At 36.7% G+C, this 21235-nt stretch overlaps 2 protein-coding genes across 6 annotated transcripts in view; one reads left to right on the top strand and one right to left on the bottom strand.

The window, feature by feature from the left end:
* The first annotated feature begins 1048 nt into the window (after positions 1-1048).
* On the top strand, positions 1049-2328 carry LOC135785565 (uncharacterized). Its single transcript, XM_065295016.2, has 4 exons — positions 1049-1156; positions 1242-1529; positions 1627-1917; positions 2008-2328. The coding sequence occupies exons 1-4, from the start codon at positions 1049-1051 to the stop codon at positions 2299-2301; spliced, it is 981 nt and encodes a 326-aa protein (XP_065151088.2). The 3' UTR covers positions 2302-2328.
* An 884-nt stretch (positions 2329-3212) lies between these two features.
* The window catches only part of LOC135785422 (dnaJ homolog subfamily C member 13), a 56507-nt gene continuing 38484 nt past the window's right edge, over positions 3213-21235 (bottom strand). For 4 of the 5 annotated variants that reach the window (XM_065294843.2, XM_065294841.2, XM_065294840.2 and 1 more), the window contains 28 exons: positions 18239-18441; positions 18053-18137; positions 17817-17971; positions 17608-17653; positions 17118-17272; positions 15722-15923; positions 15176-15291; positions 13988-14066; positions 13771-13906; positions 13495-13679; positions 13328-13402; positions 13096-13215; positions 12442-12834; positions 12246-12359; positions 12000-12116; positions 11748-11925; positions 10910-11001; positions 9981-10080; positions 9822-9896; positions 9610-9722; positions 9336-9505; positions 9204-9246; positions 8952-9125; positions 8209-8388; positions 6568-6708; positions 6332-6475; positions 6098-6197; positions 3213-4571 (listed from right to left, as the gene is read on the bottom strand). In XM_065294843.2, the coding sequence (XP_065150915.1) occupies positions 4474-4571; positions 6098-6197; positions 6332-6475; positions 6568-6708; positions 8209-8388; positions 8952-9125; positions 9204-9246; positions 9336-9505; positions 9610-9722; positions 9822-9896; positions 9981-10080; positions 10910-11001; positions 11748-11925; positions 12000-12116; positions 12246-12359; positions 12442-12834; positions 13096-13215; positions 13328-13402; positions 13495-13679; positions 13771-13906; positions 13988-14066; positions 15176-15291; positions 15722-15923; positions 17118-17272; positions 17608-17653; positions 17817-17971; positions 18053-18137; positions 18239-18441 (3789 nt within the window). In that variant the 3' untranslated portion in view covers positions 3213-4473. Of the gene's footprint in view, positions 4572-4887; positions 4993-6097; positions 6198-6331; positions 6476-6567; positions 6709-8208; positions 8389-8951; positions 9126-9203; positions 9247-9335; positions 9506-9609; positions 9723-9821; positions 9897-9980; positions 10081-10909; positions 11002-11747; positions 11926-11999; positions 12117-12245; positions 12360-12441; positions 12835-13095; positions 13216-13327; positions 13403-13494; positions 13680-13770; positions 13907-13987; positions 14067-15175; positions 15292-15721; positions 15924-17117; positions 17273-17607; positions 17654-17816; positions 17972-18052; positions 18138-18238; positions 18442-21235 lie in introns of all 5 variants that reach the window. The other variant, XM_065294842.2, reaches the window with a different exon arrangement.

Below are 21235 nucleotides of genomic sequence, written 5' to 3' on the forward strand. Positions count from 1 at the left end.
GTTAATTTATTAATACTACGTTGTTTTTTTGAGAATAACATTTACAAAACAACTGAGAGTCAGCACACTATATTAATTTTCATCCTCTGTCATAGGGTTTTAAGCACGTCAATTATTATTATTTTTTGTTATTTAAAACCTTTAGAGAATACAGAGAAGCTGTCAAGTTCCACATTGAACAACAAAAGGATGGATTTAAACATTATTTGTATATAACATTTTGCCAGTAGTAAATTAACAATGTATTCAAGATCTTTGTTAACATTGTGTTCATAATACATAATAACATCCTTTAATGTAAAAGAATATTTGACTTTTACGAATTTGAAAAAAAGTCTGCCAATTCTAACCAAAAAAATTAAACCATTTTGCAAAAAAAAAAAAAAAAAAAAAGGGATCTCAGCATCCCCTTCTCACTTTTGCAAAAATAACATAAATTATCAATATCAGAATATTTTTAAATGAATTATTTAACAGGGTAGATAGTAGGCAAATTGCAAGTGTGTACTTCTTTTGTTTTATTGGTAATACAATATTTAAAAAGCATTGCAAAGCATTAATCTAGTTAATATTATCAATAATAGACGTCCAAAAATAATTGTTTATAATAAAAATAAAAATTGTATACTTTTATTTTGCTAGAGTAATATAAAGTAAATATTTTTTGTTTGGTCATAACAAATATGACATTTAAACAAATACACGTTAAAAAAATAGCACCGCGGTGTCCATGGAGACGTCACGCCTCACGGGAGACGTCACCGCGTGCATTTAATGAAATTTTTAGTTAATATATATTTTTTATATATTATTATTTATTTATTCACATATTGACAGCTGTTATGTGGATGAGATATTAATTTTCAGGTTTTTAATATTTAAAACTTATTTAAAACTTAAATGAAAAGAAAGCATTTTTTAAAACTCCATTACGTAATCAATGAGCGGCTTTTAAACTGCGACAAAGCGACGATCAGACATTTGTTGTTGAACTTCAGCTCTTCAAATCGACTGATTTAACGAGTTAGTTTGGAAGCAGGTGTTGAACATGGATTTACTAATTGAAGGTTATTTGGACCTAGCTGTGGACCTTTCAGATCCGCCGGAACATGTGGAGGAAACTCGCGTGATTCCCTCTGTATACGACCTGATCAAAGTCAGTATTAAAACTAAGAAGCTGATGAAGATCAAAGGTTGAAATTAATTAATTATTGAAATTAAATTTTGTTTTTGTTTCACAGGCACGTGTTTCACCTATAACCCAGCAAAATGAACATGATGCTGATGACATGGAGTCAGAGAGGAAGCTGCAGAAGTGGATTAAGATGTTTCAGATCACTGGCACCTCAGGTGGACCACTGGACAAAGTGACAACTCCACAGACCTCCAGCAAGCCTTCAGTGAGAACTGCCATATCACGAGAGTGCAATTGGGGAATTGATCCTCCCAGTAAACCTCAATGGGACTTCAAAAGAGCCAACTTTCTGCCACCGATACGCAAAGAAACGAAGGTCAAAGCTTTTGGAAAGGTGAGTTAAAATATTTAAAAATTACATTCAGTGAAGGATCTCTTTTTTAGGGTTAACTGAATTTAGAACATATTGAAATGAAAATTGTGTTTCTCAGGCATGTGTTACGCGGCCAGCAATCCATCAAAATGAACATGATGCTGATGAGGTTCAGGAAGAGAGGAAGCAGCAGGAGAGGATTAAGATGTTTCAGTTCACTGGCACCTCAGGTGGACCACTGGACAAAGCGACAACTTCACAGACCTCCAGCAAGCCTTCAGTGAGCACTGCCACACCACAGGAGCGCAACTGGGGATTTGATCTTCCCAATACACCTCAATGGGACTTCGAAAGAGTCAAAGTTCTGCCACCAATAAGCAAGATGACGAAAGTCGAAGCTTATGGAAAGGTGAGTAAAAATATTTATAAATTACATTCATTGAAGGATCTCAGCTGAATTTACAACATATTCAAATTAATTTTTTTTTTTGTTTCTCAGGCAAGTGTTACGCCAGCGATCCAACAACATGAACATGATGCCGATGAGGTGGCGATTGAAAAGTTTGAGGTCAAGATTCAGGATGAAAAAACATCTGAACTTTCTTCTCCTGAACTTCACCCTCAGAGGAAGTGGAAGATCTTCAGCAGGTTGCTTTCTAAGCGCCTACGAACAGCGATCCAACAACATAAACATGATGCCGATGAGGTGCAGATTGGGAAGTTTGAGGTCAAGATTCAGGATGAAAAAACATCTGAGGGTGAAGTTCAGGAGAAGAAAGCTCAGAGGAAGTGAAGGATCTTCAGCAGGTTGCTTTCCAAGCGCCTACGAACAGAATGAGATTTTAAGCAAAAATTGCATGGTGTTGCAGTATTGCCATTGCATTACTTAAAAATTTTATTTTCAAATGTCTGCATATACAAAACAACTACTTTTAAACTGGATACAATACATTTTATTTGTAAGCAATATCCCATGTAAAAAAATTTTTTTTAAATTATAATACTCTTAAAAAAATTTTTTGTATATTAAATGTAAACATTAACCAATTACATGGCTTAAAGGGATAGTTCAACCAAAAATAAAAATTATGTCATCATTTTCTCATCCTTATGTTTTTCTGAACTTGTATGAATTTCTTTTTTCTGATGAACACAAAATACCTGTTTATAAATGATGGTATTGTAACCATTGACTTCCATAGTAGGAAAAACAAATAAGATGGAATTCAATGGTGATACCGTCAACTGTGTTTACTATTATTTATCAAATTATCATCTTCATAATTTATCACAATACTTCCAAAATATTTTTCCCACTATGGAAGTCAATGGTTACAATCAGATACGTGTTGACCATCATTTATCAAAACATCTTCTTTTGTGTTAAAATCTCATACAGGTTTAAAACGGTAAATAATAAAGTAAATAATGACAGAATTTTTATTTTTTGGCGAACTATCCCTTTAGTAATTTTGTATAAACACAAGTCTTTTTAGTGGTTTTGAAACTTTTTCAAAAGAAACTCTTTAAAACCTCGGTATAAATTGAAACTGGTTAACGTCCCATGCCTATATGTGACTTCTACAGTAACTTCTTTTTAATTTATTATTTAATTTAAAATTATTGAAAAAAATTTTTTATTAAAAAATATTAAAGAACAATTCAATATTAATAAGAAAAAAGAAAATAACCAGAAACAAAAACTGTGGATTCCCTTTTATTTTTAAAATGTTATGTACAAGTGCAACCGATTCATTTTTTTTATTAATGTACATTCAATATAGAAAGTTTATGTACGGCATATTACATTTAACATTTCACAATTGCACTAGTCTTTCACATATATTTATAATCAGAGTCAGTACAATTTGTCCTTTTCAAAGCTCATCTGGTCATCTATTGGTCTTTATTTAACTGGGTATATAAACAGTCTAGTGCTTTTTGGGGAATTAAAGGGATAGTTCACCTAAAAATGAAAATTGTTATTTTATCATCCTCATGTTGGGGAATTTCTTTTTTCTGATGAACACAAGATATTTCGAGAAATGATTGTAAAAACACAGCTGCTGTAACCATTGACTTCCATAGTAGGAAAAACAAATACTATGGAATTCAATGCTTACCATCATTTATCAAAATATCTTTTATTTGTGTTCATCAAAATAAAAACCTCATACAGATCTTGATGGTAAGTAAATAATAACAGATTTTTTTTTTTCATTTTTGTGTGAACTATCCCTTTAAGAAAAGGCTGGAGTGCTGAAGGGGCATTATTATATACGAGTCTAACAGACAGGAGACAGAGATGAGAGACAAGGAAAACATGTTCAGATTGCATCCAGTGCTGTACTCACATGTGCACATATTCATGAGACAAACAATCCAAGTTTCACAGATTTTTCAAGTTTTTCTTTTCTTCTGTTCATAAGCACTTTGAGTATTTCAGAATACATGAAACATACAAAACAGTGAATTATGATTGTGTGAAGATGCTGCATTTTATCAAACCGTACAGGATCGGTTGAGATTAAGACAAACAGAGGTTGGTCTTGGGCCTGATGTGAGATACAAGAAGATGAGGGGAAGAGACCACATATCATTCGGAGGCTACATGGCAAGCATTCGGTGTGTCACAAAAAAAACCATGAATGCATAAAAATCTCTTAATACAAAAGTAAACTATTTCACTGTCCTTGGAAAGAAATTAAGTTTGAGGTGCAACTGGATATAAAATGAATTAAGTGTTGAGTATTAAAATAAAGAAATCACTAAACACCATGACTGCTGTGTGGAGGGCGGTGGGCGTTTTCTTATTTTGGAGGCAGCATTTTGAGGAAACTCAATGGAGGATGGTAATGACCACCATCTCTTAAAGAGTCCATCATGTCATCTTCTCTTCATCTGCTTTAGGGATTACACCACGTCAGAGGAGTAAGGTTCATTTCGGTGTCTGAATTTGTCTGATTCATCCTAGGTCTCCAACTTCATTGTCTACGGGCGGTGGAACACTTTGCATTACCGTAGAGCCGGTGCCTGCTGTTAGATAACCTGCCACACCTGGACCTAAACATTCAACACAAACCATCATTATTAGAAGTAAAGAATCTAAACTTTGCGAGATGTATGCGCAATAGAGAAAAGCCACATGCATGAGTACAAAACTACACAAAATGTTAACAATATTAACAAAAACAGAGTCCTATTGTATATGTATACTGTATGGTAATGCTTTACTGTAGGATGACTCTACATGTGAATTTACTAATGTGATGGGCTAATCGATGTGGGTATCGTAGAAAAATCTATTAATAACTGTAGAAAGAAATGCCAAAGGAAATGAATGTGAAATGGGGAAGAAAAGAAGTAGATTTTCATCTACCTGCTTTTAAAGTAATAAAGAGCAGGGTAGGAAAGGCCAGCTTGGGCCACTAAAGCCCACTCCTCAATGGACTGCTGCCAGCCAGAAGAGAGGGAGTGGAAACACCTGAAGAGCGAGAAGACAGCAACGGTGCAGGAGAGAGAAAGCGAGCGAAAGTCAGAACCAGGAGGCATTAAAATGCAGTTGAGAAAGCAAGAGATAAATTTAAGTAGCTTATATCAGTATTCAGAAGAGCCACTGTCCTGCAGTTCCCTCCAGGATTTGGGCATTCCTGACACAATCATATAGGCCAATATCAGATTAAAGGATTACTTTCTTTTAAAAAAAAATCCAGATAATTTACTCACCACCATGTCATCCAAAATGTTGATGTGTTTCTTTGTTCAGTCGAGAAGAAATTATGTTTTTTGAGGAAGTTTTTTCTCATTTTAATGGACTTTAATGGACCCCAACACTTAACAGTTTTAATGCAGTTTAAAATTGCAGTTTCAAAGGACTATAAAAAAACAAAACGAGGCATAAGGGTCTTATCTAGCGAAACGATTGTCATTTTTGGCAAGAAAAATAAAAATATGCATTTTTTTAAAACCACAACTTCTCGTCTATCTCCGGTCCTGTGACGCGCCAGTGCAACCCTACATAATACGTCATCACGTAAAGAGGTCACAGATGACGTATCGAAACTACGCCAGAGTGTTTACAAGTGTGGAGAAAGAGGACCATTCTGACGTTGTTATATGTCGAATGATACAAATTAATGTTTTTGTGTCAGTTTATTGTTTATAATGGTCCGCAAATGTGCGTTTCATATATGTAACACGTGACCTTTCTACATCACTACGCAATTACGTGAGGTTGCGCTGGTGTGTCACACAGCTGGAGAAAGAAGAGAAGTTGTGGCTTAAAAAATGACAATCGTTTCGCTAGATAAGACCCTTACGCCTCGTTTGAGATCGTTTAAAGTCCTTTGAAACTGCAATTTAAACTGCATTAAAACTGTTAAGTATTAGGGTCCATTAAAGTCCATTAAAATGAGAAAAATCCTGGAATTTTTTCTTCAAAAAACATAATTTCTTCTCGACTGAACAAAGAAAGACATCAACATTTTGAATAACATGGTGGTGAGTAAATTATCTAGATTTTTTTTTAAGAAAATTGACTAATCCTTTAATGGCCTTGTGAGACCACAGAAAAGCAGTGAACCTCTTACCCGTCAGGTAGCCAGCAGTTTGGGATTCGGAAATGAAGAGGTCATGTTTCTGGTCTTTGAAGGCACTCCACACAGTGGAACGAGAGAGGATTTCATTTACCTGCAAGAAAACCTCAACATCAGTCTTATAGATTCATGCAAGTATGTGATTTATATTCTCTGTTTGGCATAACCCATAAATTATTCCTTTTTTATTTCTGATGGTTCTGTTATGCTAGTGAAAAGATTTAATACTTGTTCTCCAAACTGCAAACTGCGTGTCATGGATTTAAGGGCTTTGACGATCTGAGCTTTGGTTGCTGAGGGGTTTTCAAGAGTCTCCAACCCGACTCCCTCTAACAGTTTTAAAAGATACGGCACCAGGTCTACTCTGAGAGCCTGCACACACGCAAGACAAAAAAAATGAGTTGACAAACATCTGAAATAAATCAAATGACCTCAATACTTTCATACAAAAAATATTGGGTTACCTGTGCGACCAGTTCGGTCTGTTCTCGTTGAAACATGCGGTTGAGAGCCTCACATGCCAGTCCTGCCATATCAGCTCTCACCTTCATACCATTCATCAATGGACCGATCGTCTCTAAAGCAGCCATCGACCGCACACACAACTAGAGAGCAAACAAACAAAAAAACAACAGAAATTAGTTTATTAATCTTGTGGTGCATGGGGACCCCTGGGACAAATATACAGGAGTCCCAAAAAGTATGACAAACCCTCGACAGACATGACAAACATTGCATTGCTGCTAATCCTACAGTGTACAAAAATCATCACATTAACTCAGGGGTGTCAAACTCATTTTAGGCTGAGGGCCAGATGGTAAATAACGCCATGAAGTGCGGGCCGGATAATTTTTTTTAAACCTTAGTGTGCTGATAATTGTGTTAAAATTAACTAAACAAACCAATTAATTAGTTTGTTTAGCAAGAAAACCAGAGAAACACACAGCTCTGTGAAAACTACATTTCATAAGATCACACTCATACTGTATATTATACACACAAATTTACATCTGAACAAAACCCAATGGCCTTATAGGTTGAAAAGCTTTAATTTAACTTCTTTTGCCTTAATGCCAAAATTATTTATAAACCATTCACTTTTCTTTGGAATATATTTGTAATGAGAACAGTCATTTAGAAAATGAAAATGCTAGATGGGGCAGTGGCCCAAACCAAAAATGGCACTATGGGGGGTGGTACTATTATTATGGTTTTAATAAAGTATTATAAATATTATGTGTTATATTACAAGCATCAACTTAGACAAGTGATTATAATGGGAAATATAATAAGAATTAAAGTGTGACAATCTGCTAAATATTCAATATGATTTACCTGCTGGCTTGATGGAGCTTTGAATCCATGTTTGCAATGTTGAACTGCTGCTAAAAGCCTCTCTTTCCGTTCTCTGTCGTTATTTTGTGAAGGCATTGGTGTTTTTTGTATTTTTTGTCTACAAAGTGTGCCAACAACAGCAAATTTAGTGTTTATATTAACTTAGATCTGATCGGGAACATTAAATCGATTAGACAAGCATTGTAACGTTAATAAGAATGTGGATATTTTGTTGTTGTTTGCTGGCTTTGTTAGCACTTTTAGAACACTGACAGCAAATCATTACCGGAAGAAATACATAAACATAATTACAAATTACTAATTCTGCGGTTTAACAACTGATATAATGTAATGAATCTACCTGTTAATGCAACAAACTTCGGAAACTGTCGTCTTCGCTCTCCAGGCAGAGAGTGGACAAAGAGATGCTGCGGAGCGGGCGGGAAAACACGAAGTGGATTACTAGAATCGGTGGATCTTTAGCAGAGCGGTAACAATAAAACGGCAAGATTTTTGGGCACCGTGTTTACTCTATGTTCCGCGTTTTGCTGCTTTCCGCAAGTCTCTCATATTAAAAACGAACTAGACACCCGCCTAAAAGGGTTTTTAAAATATGTATTTAATATTTAATAAAACTGTATAAATCATCATGCGGGCCGGATTGGACACCTTTACGGGCCGTATCCGGCCCGCGGGCCGCATGTTTGACACCCCTGCATTAACTACTAACATGTTCTGTTTAACATCCAGAAAGTGATTTATTGTTGTACCTCGTTGTCCGAGAGCACATGTATGAGTCTGATGGCACTTTTGGGCACAGCATTGTTCTTGTGGTTGAGCGCCGATAGGACACGTGGCAGATGTCCGAGAGGAGGAACCTGATCAGCCAGCTGGGTCTGGGTACCAAAGAGACACACTGCTGCCGTGGTAACCGTCTCCAGCGCCTCACCCTGAGATCACATGGGTATAGAAAATTATATAAGCATTTAAAGTGAACAGTTTAGCACGTGTGCTTAAAAAGTCTAGAATATTTATGATATTTTCCTACACTACACAGGGAAAAATATGGATACTTTTTTTCCGAAAACTTCTTGCATAAAATAGATTCAAGCACTATCAATAACCTGTATCTATGTATGTATATTTTCAAAAACTTCCCAGGGCTTTGAATTTTTCCCCCAGATTCACAAACTTTCAAAGACCCGTGGGAACCCTGAAAAGTGGGCGTGGCTTGTGTTTTCCACTGTGCTTTGATTAAAATACAGAAAAGTAGTCATTTTATTCAGACTGGCATCAAACTGACAATTGGAGAGGGCGGAGTTAACATATGCTCCCGCCCGAGCCATCTAACTGACATCATCTAATAATGATCGCCACAAGAGGTCGAAAGTACATTTTCAGATTTTGATTGGAGGAGTTTATGAGAGGACATGATAATAAATAATGACTTGCATGGATAAATTGTTTATTGTAAACACTACAATATTACATAAAAAATAGTGTGTAAACTCACATTAGGGTTGTTTTTCTCCAGGAGTGTAGTGAGAGTGTCCAGTAACGACACCAGAAACTCTCTGGGTTTTCGCAGCACCCATCCTGGCTGAGCGATGAAGATCCGCAGAAACACTCCGCCAACTTCCAGCTCTCCCTGGCCAGCACCGTACGGCACTGAAAAGTCCTCGGGAAGCTACGAGTGATACAAACACACAAATATAACGATACAATTTTATTCAGTCATGTCCATTATTGTCTAAAGCATTCTTACCTTCCAGTTTACATCTGGATTATCTTTCTGCTGCTTAAAATGCCTTCAAGGAGAAAAAAATTGAGTTAATGACCCAGAAGAACTTGAGAGCAGTGAGAGTAATAGAGCGAGTTGAGTTTTAAAGTGTCTCACTCCAGCATCATTTCTCTGACAGTCGTGGAGACGGTCTCTCTCGAGCCGTCGTTCCAGATGAGCTCTGGGTTCTCGTGTGTACCCTCGAATATATGCACAGCCGCCTCTGAGTTGTCCCGCATGGCGTCCATGAAAACGGCTGGCAGGAAACGCATCAGGGTCAAACGGACCTGTGTGAGAGAAAAGTGCGTTATAGCATTTTTTGGGCAACGAGTCATGTTTTAATGTGATGTGATGTGCAAAGTTAAAATACAACGACGGTGTAAAAGCGTACCTTTGGTCCCACCAGCTTGTCTGAGGTCATTTTGGAGAAGAGCTCCGCTGTCTGGGTGCGCACCTGAGGATGGGTGGAGTTACAGAATAGATCCAACAGGTAGATCAATGCACCTTGCAAGAGAGAAAGAGATGTGTCAAACATAAGGAGGTTGACAAATGCAGATGAACAAACATGCACTGTTTTCAAAATGGAGTAAACCATGTTCTCACCTTTGTTCATGGCCTCTGTGACAATCTTAGTGTTGGATGTCAGTGCATACAGTGTCTCCAGCACCAGCTGTCTGCCTGATGTTTAGAGACGAGACAATTATGAAGTATTTATAGGGACAAAGCTCATTATAGGGATGCTTTGTGTACAGTAAGTCTTACTGGATGGTAAAGAGTGAAGCAGCACCAGCAGATTGGGCAGAACCAGAGACTCTGCAATGTTGATAACACAGTCCTGGTTTGATGTGACGGTATTCACAACCTACATACAAATCACAACATTAACAGCATCCATAAATCTTGTGGTTAACATTATTAAATGGACAACGGTTTATCTCGGCAACAAAACAGAGAAAACGTTGTGGGTGAGATAGAGGGTAAATATGTACAGTAGGTGACGTAGAAAGTGTTCAAAGGGACACTCCACTTTTTTTGAAAATATGCTCATTTTTCAGCTCCTCTAGAGTTAAATATTTGCTTTTAACTTTTTTGGAATTTATTCAGCTGATCTCTGGGTCTGGCGGTACCACTTTTAGCATAGCTTAGCACAATCCATTGAATCTGATTAGACCATTAGCATCACGCTCAAAAATAACCAAAGAGTTTCAATATTTTTCCTATTTTAAACTTGACTCTTCTGTAGTTACATCATGTACTGAGACCAACAGAAAATTAAAAGTTGTGATTTTCTAGGCAGATATGGTTAGGAACTATACTGGCATTCTGGCGTAATAATCAAGGACTTTGCTGCCGTAAAATGGCTGCAGCAGGTGTAGTGATATTACGCAGCAGCCGAAAATAGTCCCCTGCTATTGAAAGTAATCAAGGGGACTATTTTCAGGCGCTGCGTAATATCATTGAAAACTCTTTGGTTATTTTTGAACGCGATGCTAATGGTCTAATCTGATTCAATGGATTATGCTAAGCTATGCTAAAAGTGATACTGCCAGACCTGGAGATCAGTTGAATGGATTCCAAAACGGTAAGAATCAAATGTTTAACGCTTGGGTAGCTGGAAAATGAGCCTATTTTCAAAAAAAGTGGAGTGTCCCTTTAATTTTGAATAACTTTGTGTATGTAAACAGACCGACCTCTAAAGCAAGTTGTTGTACTTTGCCGGCTCCATGAACCCTCAGAAGAGAGAAAAGCAGCTTAAAGTGACCAATGCACTCAGTCTCAGAGCCTAGTAACATATAAAACAGCTCGGTCAGCATATTTATCATAAAAGTGCCCATACAAGGTCATCCTAAATATCATTATGGCCCGGTTTCACAGACAAGGCTAAGCTAAAGGTCAGTTAAGACACCTCAAACATGTGTTTTAGTCAAGGACTAGCCTTAATAGAGACATTTCACAAGATTTTTTAACAATGTAAAATTAATCTTTGGTGTAGCCGACCGTATGCATGTAAAGTTTTTGCCCCAAAATACCCCACAGATAATTTATTATAACATGTTAAAATCGCTACTCTGTAGGTGTAGAGCAAAAATGTGCCATTTTTGGGTGTGTCCTTTTAAATGCAAATGAGCTGATCTTTGCACTAAATGGCAGTGCTGTGGTTGGATAGTGCAGATTAAGGGGCGGTATTATCCCCTTATGACATCACAAGGGGAGCCACATTTCAATGACCAATTCTTTTTAAATGCTTGCAGGGAATAGCTTAACAAAACTAAGTTACTGGGTTGATCTTTTACAGAAAGATTCTAGGTTAATAGAAGCACTGGGGATCCAATTATAGCACGTAAACATTGAAAAAGTCAGATTTACATGAAATGTCCCCTTTAAGTCTTGTCTGTGAAACTGGGGGTATGTGTTAATTCGGTGGGGTTCCTTTATCTTAACTGGTTAGGCATGGTGCTAGACATGTCAAAGTCATAGGTTTAAGTGCCTTTAGATGAAGCTGCGTTTCAAATATAAGTTATATAGCACCTGGGTTATTTTTGATGACGTTGCGAAGAGCTTCTAGGGCCATCTCTGCCCAGCGCAGTCTCTGAGCGTGCTGTTGAGACTCCACTTTATTGGTCTGCGTCATAGCAAGCAGCGTGTGCAGGTACTGGGCTTGCGAGCCAACATAATCCAACAGACTCGACGCGAATGCTTTTGGATACTGAAAAAGAAATCATACTTTAAAGAAAGTACTTTCAACATGTATTACAAAGCAGGCTTTCATAGGAGTCATACCTCCAGAGGAAATGCTGGCTGTTCATTGTAGACACGAACAAAGATCTCTCCCACAATCAACTCCTTTCCATGTTCACTGAACAAGAACTCAGCTCCGTAACACTTATCACACTCGCCCTACAAAAAAAAAAGAGAGGGGGACACTGAGATCTGACCACAATTTGGTTATGTGGACGCTGACAGTAGATATGGCCCAGTTGAAGTTTAATACTTAGGGTTAGAGATAGCGGTTTTATCTCCTCTTACCCTCTTGACGTTGCTTTCTTGTTGGGCCTCCAGGAACTCCATCAGCTCAGCTCTCGTTCCATTGTTCCAGATCAAATATGGGTTCTCCGAATTGCTGTTTAACAACTTCAAAACCTGACAGACATTGTAACAAAATATTAACACCCAAGGGCAAAATAGTTTGTAAATTGTTCTTTCTTATTTTTTTCTCACTTACATCAGCAGGTGAATTGCCCAGTTTTCGTGAGATATAAGGAGTCAACATAGCTGCCAGGCTCTTTCTAATGGCAGGATTTTCTGGTGGGTGGATTCCTGCCCCTCCACCATTGACTTCCACACTGGGTCCATCCTCCGGGCTGACCGTCAACGTGTAGCCCGCAAGCCGCCCGAGGGCCACCAGGCTGAGCTTGGCCAGACTGTTGGACACCTCCTGCTGGTTAGTCTCCTGACTGGCCTGGACGCCACTCTCTTCTAAGGTGTAGTCATAGTTGAAGAGGTTGACTAGCAGGTGCCACAAAACACCAGCTTGGTACAAATGGGTCTGGAGGAAGAAGTCTATGGCAAAGGAACTCGCGCACTGAACAGCCAATGAGGCAACACGTGGCAATACCTGAAAGGGGAACGAGAATATCAACTTTGGTTATAGCCTCTCTATATGGCCCATAATAACATTATTATTGCCTTTATTTGATAGATAGTATGTAAGGAGAGGACAGGAAAGTACAGTGTGGAGAGTGGTGTACAGGACTGGCAAAGGACCTTGAGCTCAGGTTGCCAAAAGTCGGCTTCGACAGTATGTGGGGGCCATGACACTGGACGCGATGTTAATACAATTTGTATATGTATGTGATGAAGATATGCATTTTCTTACCTTGCCAAAGTAAAGAATGTGACAAACATCTCTGATGATGTTGGGAAGCTCAACAATTTTCTCTCTGCATTCTTCAAACTGAGCGGCTACGCTGTAGCACTTACAGACGTGCCCGCACACCTAAAAATTAAGGAACAAAGCACTGCAATATAATGCTTTCTAGATAACACATATAACATATATTTTAAAAGCATCCGTTTCAAGATGGTTGTATTTGTAGTATGAATTTTACCTGTACAGCCATGTCTTCAGGTTTGCTAGAAGCCGTGAGCACACCCACACATCGTGACAAAGCCTCCATCAGTATCTAAGAGCGGCACAAAGCAGAATCAAGTTTATGATAATGATGTGTGACTGTGATCCACAACAAAATATCAGTAAGCATTATTTAAATCTTACCTCAATGCCATTTTCCCTGCGGAGCTCCTCTGCGTTAAGGGCAGAGCAGTTGACGGTGTGGAAGGCCAATTCGGTGGCCGCTGGTAATAATGGTGAGGTTTTGGAGAAGAGCTGCTCATCACCAGTCTCCATTGTGATGGTCTTTATTAGCATGGGGTAACCAGCGTATTTATAAGGCTCCAATTCTGGGGGTGGAAACATGACATATTCACTTAATGTATCAAGTAGCAAACAATGAAAGTGATTTATTGTATTTATCGGTCTGCTGGTGAGTACCTTGTTTGTGTCTGTTAAAGAGGATGCTCTGGGCTTTGAGTATTAAGATGATGTTCTCAGGGTCAGGGCCGTCAATTATACGTGCCGATTTAGTGCACAGGAACTCGTACGCTTTATTTACTTTCTCAAACATGTCCTGAACAAATAAACACAGTCATTTAAAATAAAGAATTATTCTATCAGTCACAGATGATTATATAATATTTAATATACATACCCTGCCCTCTGGATTTTTGTCTGGATGGTACTTCTGGGCCAATCTAAAATATGCTTTCCTTATTTTACTCTCCTCATGCCTTTAAAAAAATAATACACAAGCTTACAACACAAAGCCTCCCTTATATTATATACGGATACCGATCTCACACGTATGGGTGATTCTCACGAATTTAGAGGTATGAGGTGTCATGAAACATTTTAATAAAAAAGTAAATGCAAAGTAAGAGTATCAAAATCAGAAGCATATAGTTACAAACATCTCTTCATTTGCTATTTTGCACATGATTTCAAATGACATAATACAAACCAATTTTGTTGTTTTTTCCACATTTAAGAATACATTTTTCATTACCGTGTCCATGACTGGATTTGGGTTCTTTAATGGAAATATTTAAAATTAAAAAAATCTAAAAAATTAATATCTTCAGTGCATGATACTATAAACATTTACAGTAAAGAAACATGTGGTATTTGGTGATCATTGGTAAATGTAGAGACAACAATAAGGAATATAAATGTGTCCAAGACCAATTTTCTCATCCTCCGCAACAATTTTCAATCATTGTTTAAGCCCTCAAGGAACTAACATTTAAAAAAAATTGTTGTAAGGGACACAATTGACTGTGACACTCAAGATGGCTACCAAGTAAGCAGTTCTTATTTTTTCTCTCCAGATAAAAGTTGAAATTTTGTTTGTCATAGTACCTAGACAAATTTTTAGTTCTCATTACCGAAACATGAGTTTGTAAATGCATATATATATATATATATATAATATTATAATGTAATATCATGTTGCGGTTATGATAATTTTTGATAATGATAATCGAAAAAATGTAAATACTTCTATAGGAATTTTTTTTGATCCTCTAAAAATAATGGTTATATTAAGTTCAGACCTTAATCTTATACGTGCAAAAAATTGGCTTCAAGGGCTTTTTTACAAATTCTGATGCTGGAAACCTTCTAAATCTGGATTTCGTGAGAATCACCCGTATGCATTGTTACTCATTTAACATGCAAAGATGTTAACCAATCATAACAGAGATCAAAATCTTGTATAATAGCACAGCGTGATTCATGCAATAGGACAGACAGTTGGTAAAAATATGTTAATGAAGAACTAAATTGTGAGACACAGACTGAAAAGCAGACTTCAGGTTAAAAAGTGAAAAGCTGGACTTACTGGCCCTGTCCTTTAGGGAGGTTCAACACCTCATAGGCATCATCCACAGACATAGAGGGGGGCTTTTTCTCCACCTCTTTTTTCCATGCATCCAGAGTGTCTTTCAATAGCTTCACCTATAGGGGGCAGCACAATAATAGTCACTGTATAGTCACTTAGGGGTAGTTTCCTGGACAGGGTTTAGATTAATCCAGGACTACGCCTTATTTAGAAGTCATTGAAGAAGTTTTTTACAAACATACCTCACAAAAAACACTACAGGGGTGCATCTTAAGACAAAACGATAATAATAATAATTCCTTACGTTTATATAGCGCTTTTCTTAGTACTCAAAGCGCTTTACATATAAACGGGGGAATCTCCTCAACCACCACCAATGTCAAACGATGTCACAAATATATGTTAAAATTAAACAGGACAAGGTGCTTTTAAATTAAAAACATAGATTTTACTCTGAAACCGCCCCATTATGTTCTTAATAAGCCAAAGACTTTGGTAACAAGCAAAAAGACTTTGGAAGTTAAAAAGCATTGGGTATGTACGTACAGCATCTCGTATGGGCCAGTTGGGGAAGCGGTTGGCGTCACACAGGTGTCGGAGGTAATAGATGTTGCAGAAGAGCTCATTATCCAGTTGAGGGAAGTTAACCACAGGAATGGGGCAGTACTGATACAGAGCACGAGTGTTACTTTGCAGACGAGGAGAAAAGTCTGCCAGATGAGCTGCAATCTTCTCTATCATCATACGTCTATAAAACACAAATCACAAGAGAGTTTCAAAACAGAAGCATACAGAAAGCAAAGTGGACTGTCAGTGTGAACACTGTTTATGGTAATGAAGTCACTTCCTGCTTAGTACACACCGTAACATTGATGCCAGAACAATTCTTGTCCACACAGAAACAATAAAACATCTAAAAATGCATTATGCTGCCAGGCCAGTAGTTGGTGATCCTAGTTAATAAAGAAACACTACTTGCATGCGTATATATGCATTCTTCTAAAAAGCGATAAATACAACGTTTGTTTGGATGGACAATAATTTGAAAGGTTTATTACAACAGGCGACCCTAGACAACAAAGCAGCAAAATTTTGTTAACTTTATTGGAGAAGCACTAATGAACTCGATCTAGTAGCACAAAAACAGTCCTGTATGGCGCCATTGTTTCAAGTACTCAAGACCAAACACGTAATATGCATGCACATGATGTCACTGTTTTCCCTGTTTTTGTCATTTACGGTGTCATTTTGAAAATCCTGAACGTTGAAACCCATTTTTTAAAGTATGCGAAGTATTTTCAGGACCCCAAAACTTTAAATTTCACTTCTACTCATAAGAGAATTAAAAATTTCATCAAAGTTGTACACTGCAAAAAAATAAAAAATATTTCTTTTAATCAAGGTTCATTTTCTTGATGAACAAAATGACCTAAAAAAAATGTAATGTTTTAAATGTAAATGAATTTGTTAAAACAAGCAATAAATTCTGCCAATCAGGTAAGACATCACATTTCTTGAATTTTTCTTGAATTAAGTGTTTAAAAAAAGTAAAGTTAATTTTTATTTATTAGTTTTTTTCTTACCCCATTGGCAGATTTATTTATTTATTTATTTTGCTTGTTTTAGGCACAAATTCACTTAAATTTAATATTTTTGTCTAAAAAATTGACTTATTTTCTTTGGTCATTTTGTTCCTGAAATTCATCTTGATTTAAGAATGTTTAATATTTGTACTGAAAACAAGACAAAAATACTAAGTATTTTTTGCAGTGTAGTACTTATTACCTCACTTAATACTGCTTAAAATGATTAAATTGTACTTAAAATGAATAAAAAAAATTACAAAAAACAACACACATCTATATACCACACATAAACAGGATACAGAAACAGGCCACATAAACAGTCCAGGAAGTTAGGTGAGAAACATGAGCTGTTTAACCTCATTTCACTGCTCCAGATGGCTTCAGGTGTGTCAAACTCTCCCAAGAAAATCTCAGAAAATCGCTCAGGCTCGTAATTTTCCAAGTAACACACCATGGCTTCTGGCATCATTGGCCCCAATATACTTCTCTGAACAATGTCCAGACCTTTAGCCTGCAGTTTATTAAGAACAATGAACATGTTGTTATAACAACGCTTAAGAGTATCCAATGCTTTCAGAAGTAAAGTTCACAATATTATTAACATGTGACCCTGTCTGTGAAATCCAGGTTAAAGTCTCATAATCTACTTATGAGTTTAGGAGCATCAAAGTTTGATTTCACATTGATTTCAATCATTGACATGATCTTACTCAGATATCAAGGTTATATTGATATCACAAAATGTACATTATGTCGAATGATGAAAAAAATAAATCCCCAAAAATAACTTTAGCTGGGTTTTCACAGACTGGATCACAAATATTTCGTATCACAAAACAGTATTACCTCCTCTGATTTAAAGGCTTGCTTCAGGTGAGTGTATTTCAAGAAGCTAGAAAAAAGCAAATCATATTTATGCATTACATATTTGGTTTGTTTAGAAATGTGGTAAATAAATGGCATTTGTCTGAAGTTAACCAGTATACATTTGAATATGTAAACCAATAGTGGTGACCTAAAGAGTTTTTACTGAAATTAACACTATGGTACAGTACCGTGCGACAGGCAGCACATTGGAGCCGGTGTACATCATAATGAAGAAGAAAACTCCACTTAGATAGAGTCGCTGCAGGTTAGGATTATCCTGCATCACCAGGTATAACAGATTGGCTACTTTCTCCACCAGGATAGGGTCAAAGGTCAAAAGCAGCTGCAATCATCAACAATGTCAAATGTATCATATTTTTTATATATTTCAAAAAAATGACTTTTAAAGAAGTTAACAGGGTACCTGTACGATGTGAGGCAGGCAGGTGTTGTCACTTATAAGTCTCTTCACCTTTGGTAAAGGCCTGATAATGGCATTATCTTGGTCCCTAAACAAAAAAGAATCGATTGGGAAATCACTTGGGAATGTAATTAAATGCCAACGCTCACTTCTATACAACATTAGGAAAGAGAATGAGAGAGAATGAACCTGCTAGGAAAGTAGGAGCACATGGTGATAAGCATGTTTAGGATGAGAGTGGCCAGATCAGTCTCGTTCATCACCGCCTGTCCACTGGCCAGCAAGCACCATTTTAGCTGTGGTATAGCCTGCAGGGGGCGCCAGCCATCCATCCCTTGAGCCCAGCATCGCGTCTTTGCAGTCAAAGTACCCGAGTTCCAGAACTCTTGCATCTGTTGGACAAATCACTCATGTTTAATATATTTACAAGACACATATTTACAAATTCCCATTATCATAAATAACACGTAACCTCCGAAAAACACATGCTCATTTACTTGACAATATAATTTTACTAAGTATACATAAAAAATTCAAAAATGTTCAAATGGGGTGGAAGATGAAGCATAGTATGAACTGAAAGGCTTTCAGTTTATAAAAACCGCTCTGAAAACTTACTGTTTTGCCAAGTTTAATATCAATGCCATGAAGTTACCAAATCATGAAGCTATTTTAGTTTTCGTTTTAGCTTTATTAATATTTTGAATACAATTATTTTTATGTATAACTAAATGTAATTTTAATGTATAAAATATTTTATTTCAGTTTTAGTTTAGTTTTTATTTTATTTCAGTACATAATTTTAGTGCCTCAAACTTATTTTTGTTTTTTGCTAAGGCAATTTCTAATGGTCATTTATTTTAATTTATTTTAATTATTATTTACTTAGTTAAAGTATATATAAATATAAAGGGCCTATATTTTATTTTATTCCAAATAACAGACATGTTTTAATAGTTAGTTAACAGTAATAACCCAGACCATGACATCATAATATTATTACCTTAAATAATTTGCAGAACCACAATTTTCAGTGTAGTGTAAATGTCGTTCACATTTTAACGATAACCATTATGTTAACTATAGCGATAACTATATTTGCGTCCCCACCACCGGACGATAACTATGTTTATTCGCTTGCGTGCTGCAGTTCTTGCACAATTCATCATTCACATTTAATTGCATTAACTAATTTTATAGATATATTTACATGTCATTGAACGTTTTAATATTCTGCTTTGTTTAAATATGAAAGCATTTTAAATTCAAATACATTAAATTGGCTGTCAATGGTTTATAATTTATCACCACGAAAGTAATCCCAACAATATTGTTTCATGTATTTTTAAAGGCGGGGTGCATGATCTCTGAAAGCCAATGTTGACATTTGAAATCACCTAAACAAACACGTCCCTACCCCAATAGACTCTGGACCTTCTTTTGATAGACGGTTAGTATGTCGGTTAGTAGATATGCCCCTTACTGCTGATTGACTACAAGTGGGTTATAGGGCTGTCACTTTTCGTTCGAAAATCGATTGCACAATCGATCGGACCAACCAAAAAAAGATTCGAAAACGAAAATAGGCAATCGATTTTAACCAAATATGTACACTATTAATTTTAAAAGAATTAAACAGTTAAAAATATAGATGTAACAAAACTCACAAACTAGCAGAAAAAGAAAATAAAGAATTCGGAAAGTGCAGTAGGTGTGCGAAAGCTAGACAGATAATACCCAGCAATTTTATGCACCTATAGACGGTTTCATCGGACGCACGTGATACACGTCTGGATCCGAACGTTACTTCCGGTTTCGTTTTTTTAATGGTATGACAAGTTGCTATACTGATCTCTTGAACAAATGTCTCGTTGAAAATAACAAATGTTTTGGATTCCTAGGTAATCTAAGTTTTTTTTTTTTGCTTGTTATATAAATAAACTACATTTTAAGTACTTTGTGGTTATTTATCATTAGCGGAGTTTACCGGAAGTTACGTGCGGACCGCGACAGCCGCTTGTTTATGTTGTTACTGCTGAAACCGTATATAGTTTTATGCTTTCAATCGCTGCATCTAGTGTTTTGCAAAGAAAATGGAGGACAGCGTCAATAAACCTGTGCAACACGATAGAGCATCGAAATTGTGACCTTACAGGAGATGATGAGTTATGACAAGGAGCCACCCTTGCGAGTTGACAGCGACCCGCTTTTGTGATGGAAGATTGGCAGTACGAAATACCCAGCTGGCAACGAAGTACCCGAGTTTCCCTGGGACATCAGTGTGGTCGGAGTGCGTCTTCTCAACAGATGGACATATAGTGAATGAAAAGCGTTCTGCTCTTGACCCCTAAATTGTTGATCGACTTGTTTTCCTGACCAATAATTTGTAATGGCCCTAGTCTTTTTGCGCATTTCATTATGCCTGCCTAGTGCCGCCGCCTAAGTGTCGGTTACGTTTAATAAAAAAATACACAGCATGTTCTCAACTTCAAGTAAGTCTATTTAAAGTTTCATTTTTGAACAGTTGTTTGAAATGGATCGAATCATTATTTTAAATAATTTTTGAATTGCCTAAATCATAAAAGCAGCCGGTTGAAGCCTGCAGTAATGTTTTTCATTTATGGCAGCAGTCCACTCTCTGCATATTTTTTTAGAGAATATTGCACTACTGTTGCTGTTTTTTATTCTGCACGAAACTTAATGACAATGAATAAGAAATATTGCTGACTTGTGCGTTTCAGGCGCTCTCTTTACATTTGTCTGTTATTTGGCGTTGAAAATGGAAACGTCTTTTTTAGACATGGAAAATCGATTTTACAATCGATTCAATGAACACTTATATATTAAAAATCGAAAATGATTTTTCACAAAAGTGACAGCCCTAGTGGGTTATGGTAGTCGGCCCGACTCCCTTTCCAAAGTGTTTTTCAAAAATCGTGCACGTTATAGTTGTGGTGTGAACTTCGCTATTCTCTGTAATATAGAACGAGTTTGAAAACCATTTTTATAGTTAGAAGCTTTCAAATCACACTGATATATAAGCATTTTGAAGTATCACATAACAAACAAGTGATGGAAATGGCAAATTAGAAAAAAATCAAATCGTAGTTTTTTTTAACTTATGCGAAAAAGAGTAAACGCAAATAATGGGAGATGGAAATGTATTTGCTGAATAAATTCTGACGT

This window comes from Paramisgurnus dabryanus, chromosome 22 (assembly GCF_030506205.2).
Source record: "Paramisgurnus dabryanus chromosome 22, PD_genome_1.1, whole genome shotgun sequence".
In the NCBI taxonomy this organism is placed as follows: Eukaryota; Metazoa; Chordata; class Actinopteri; order Cypriniformes; family Cobitidae; genus Paramisgurnus; species Paramisgurnus dabryanus.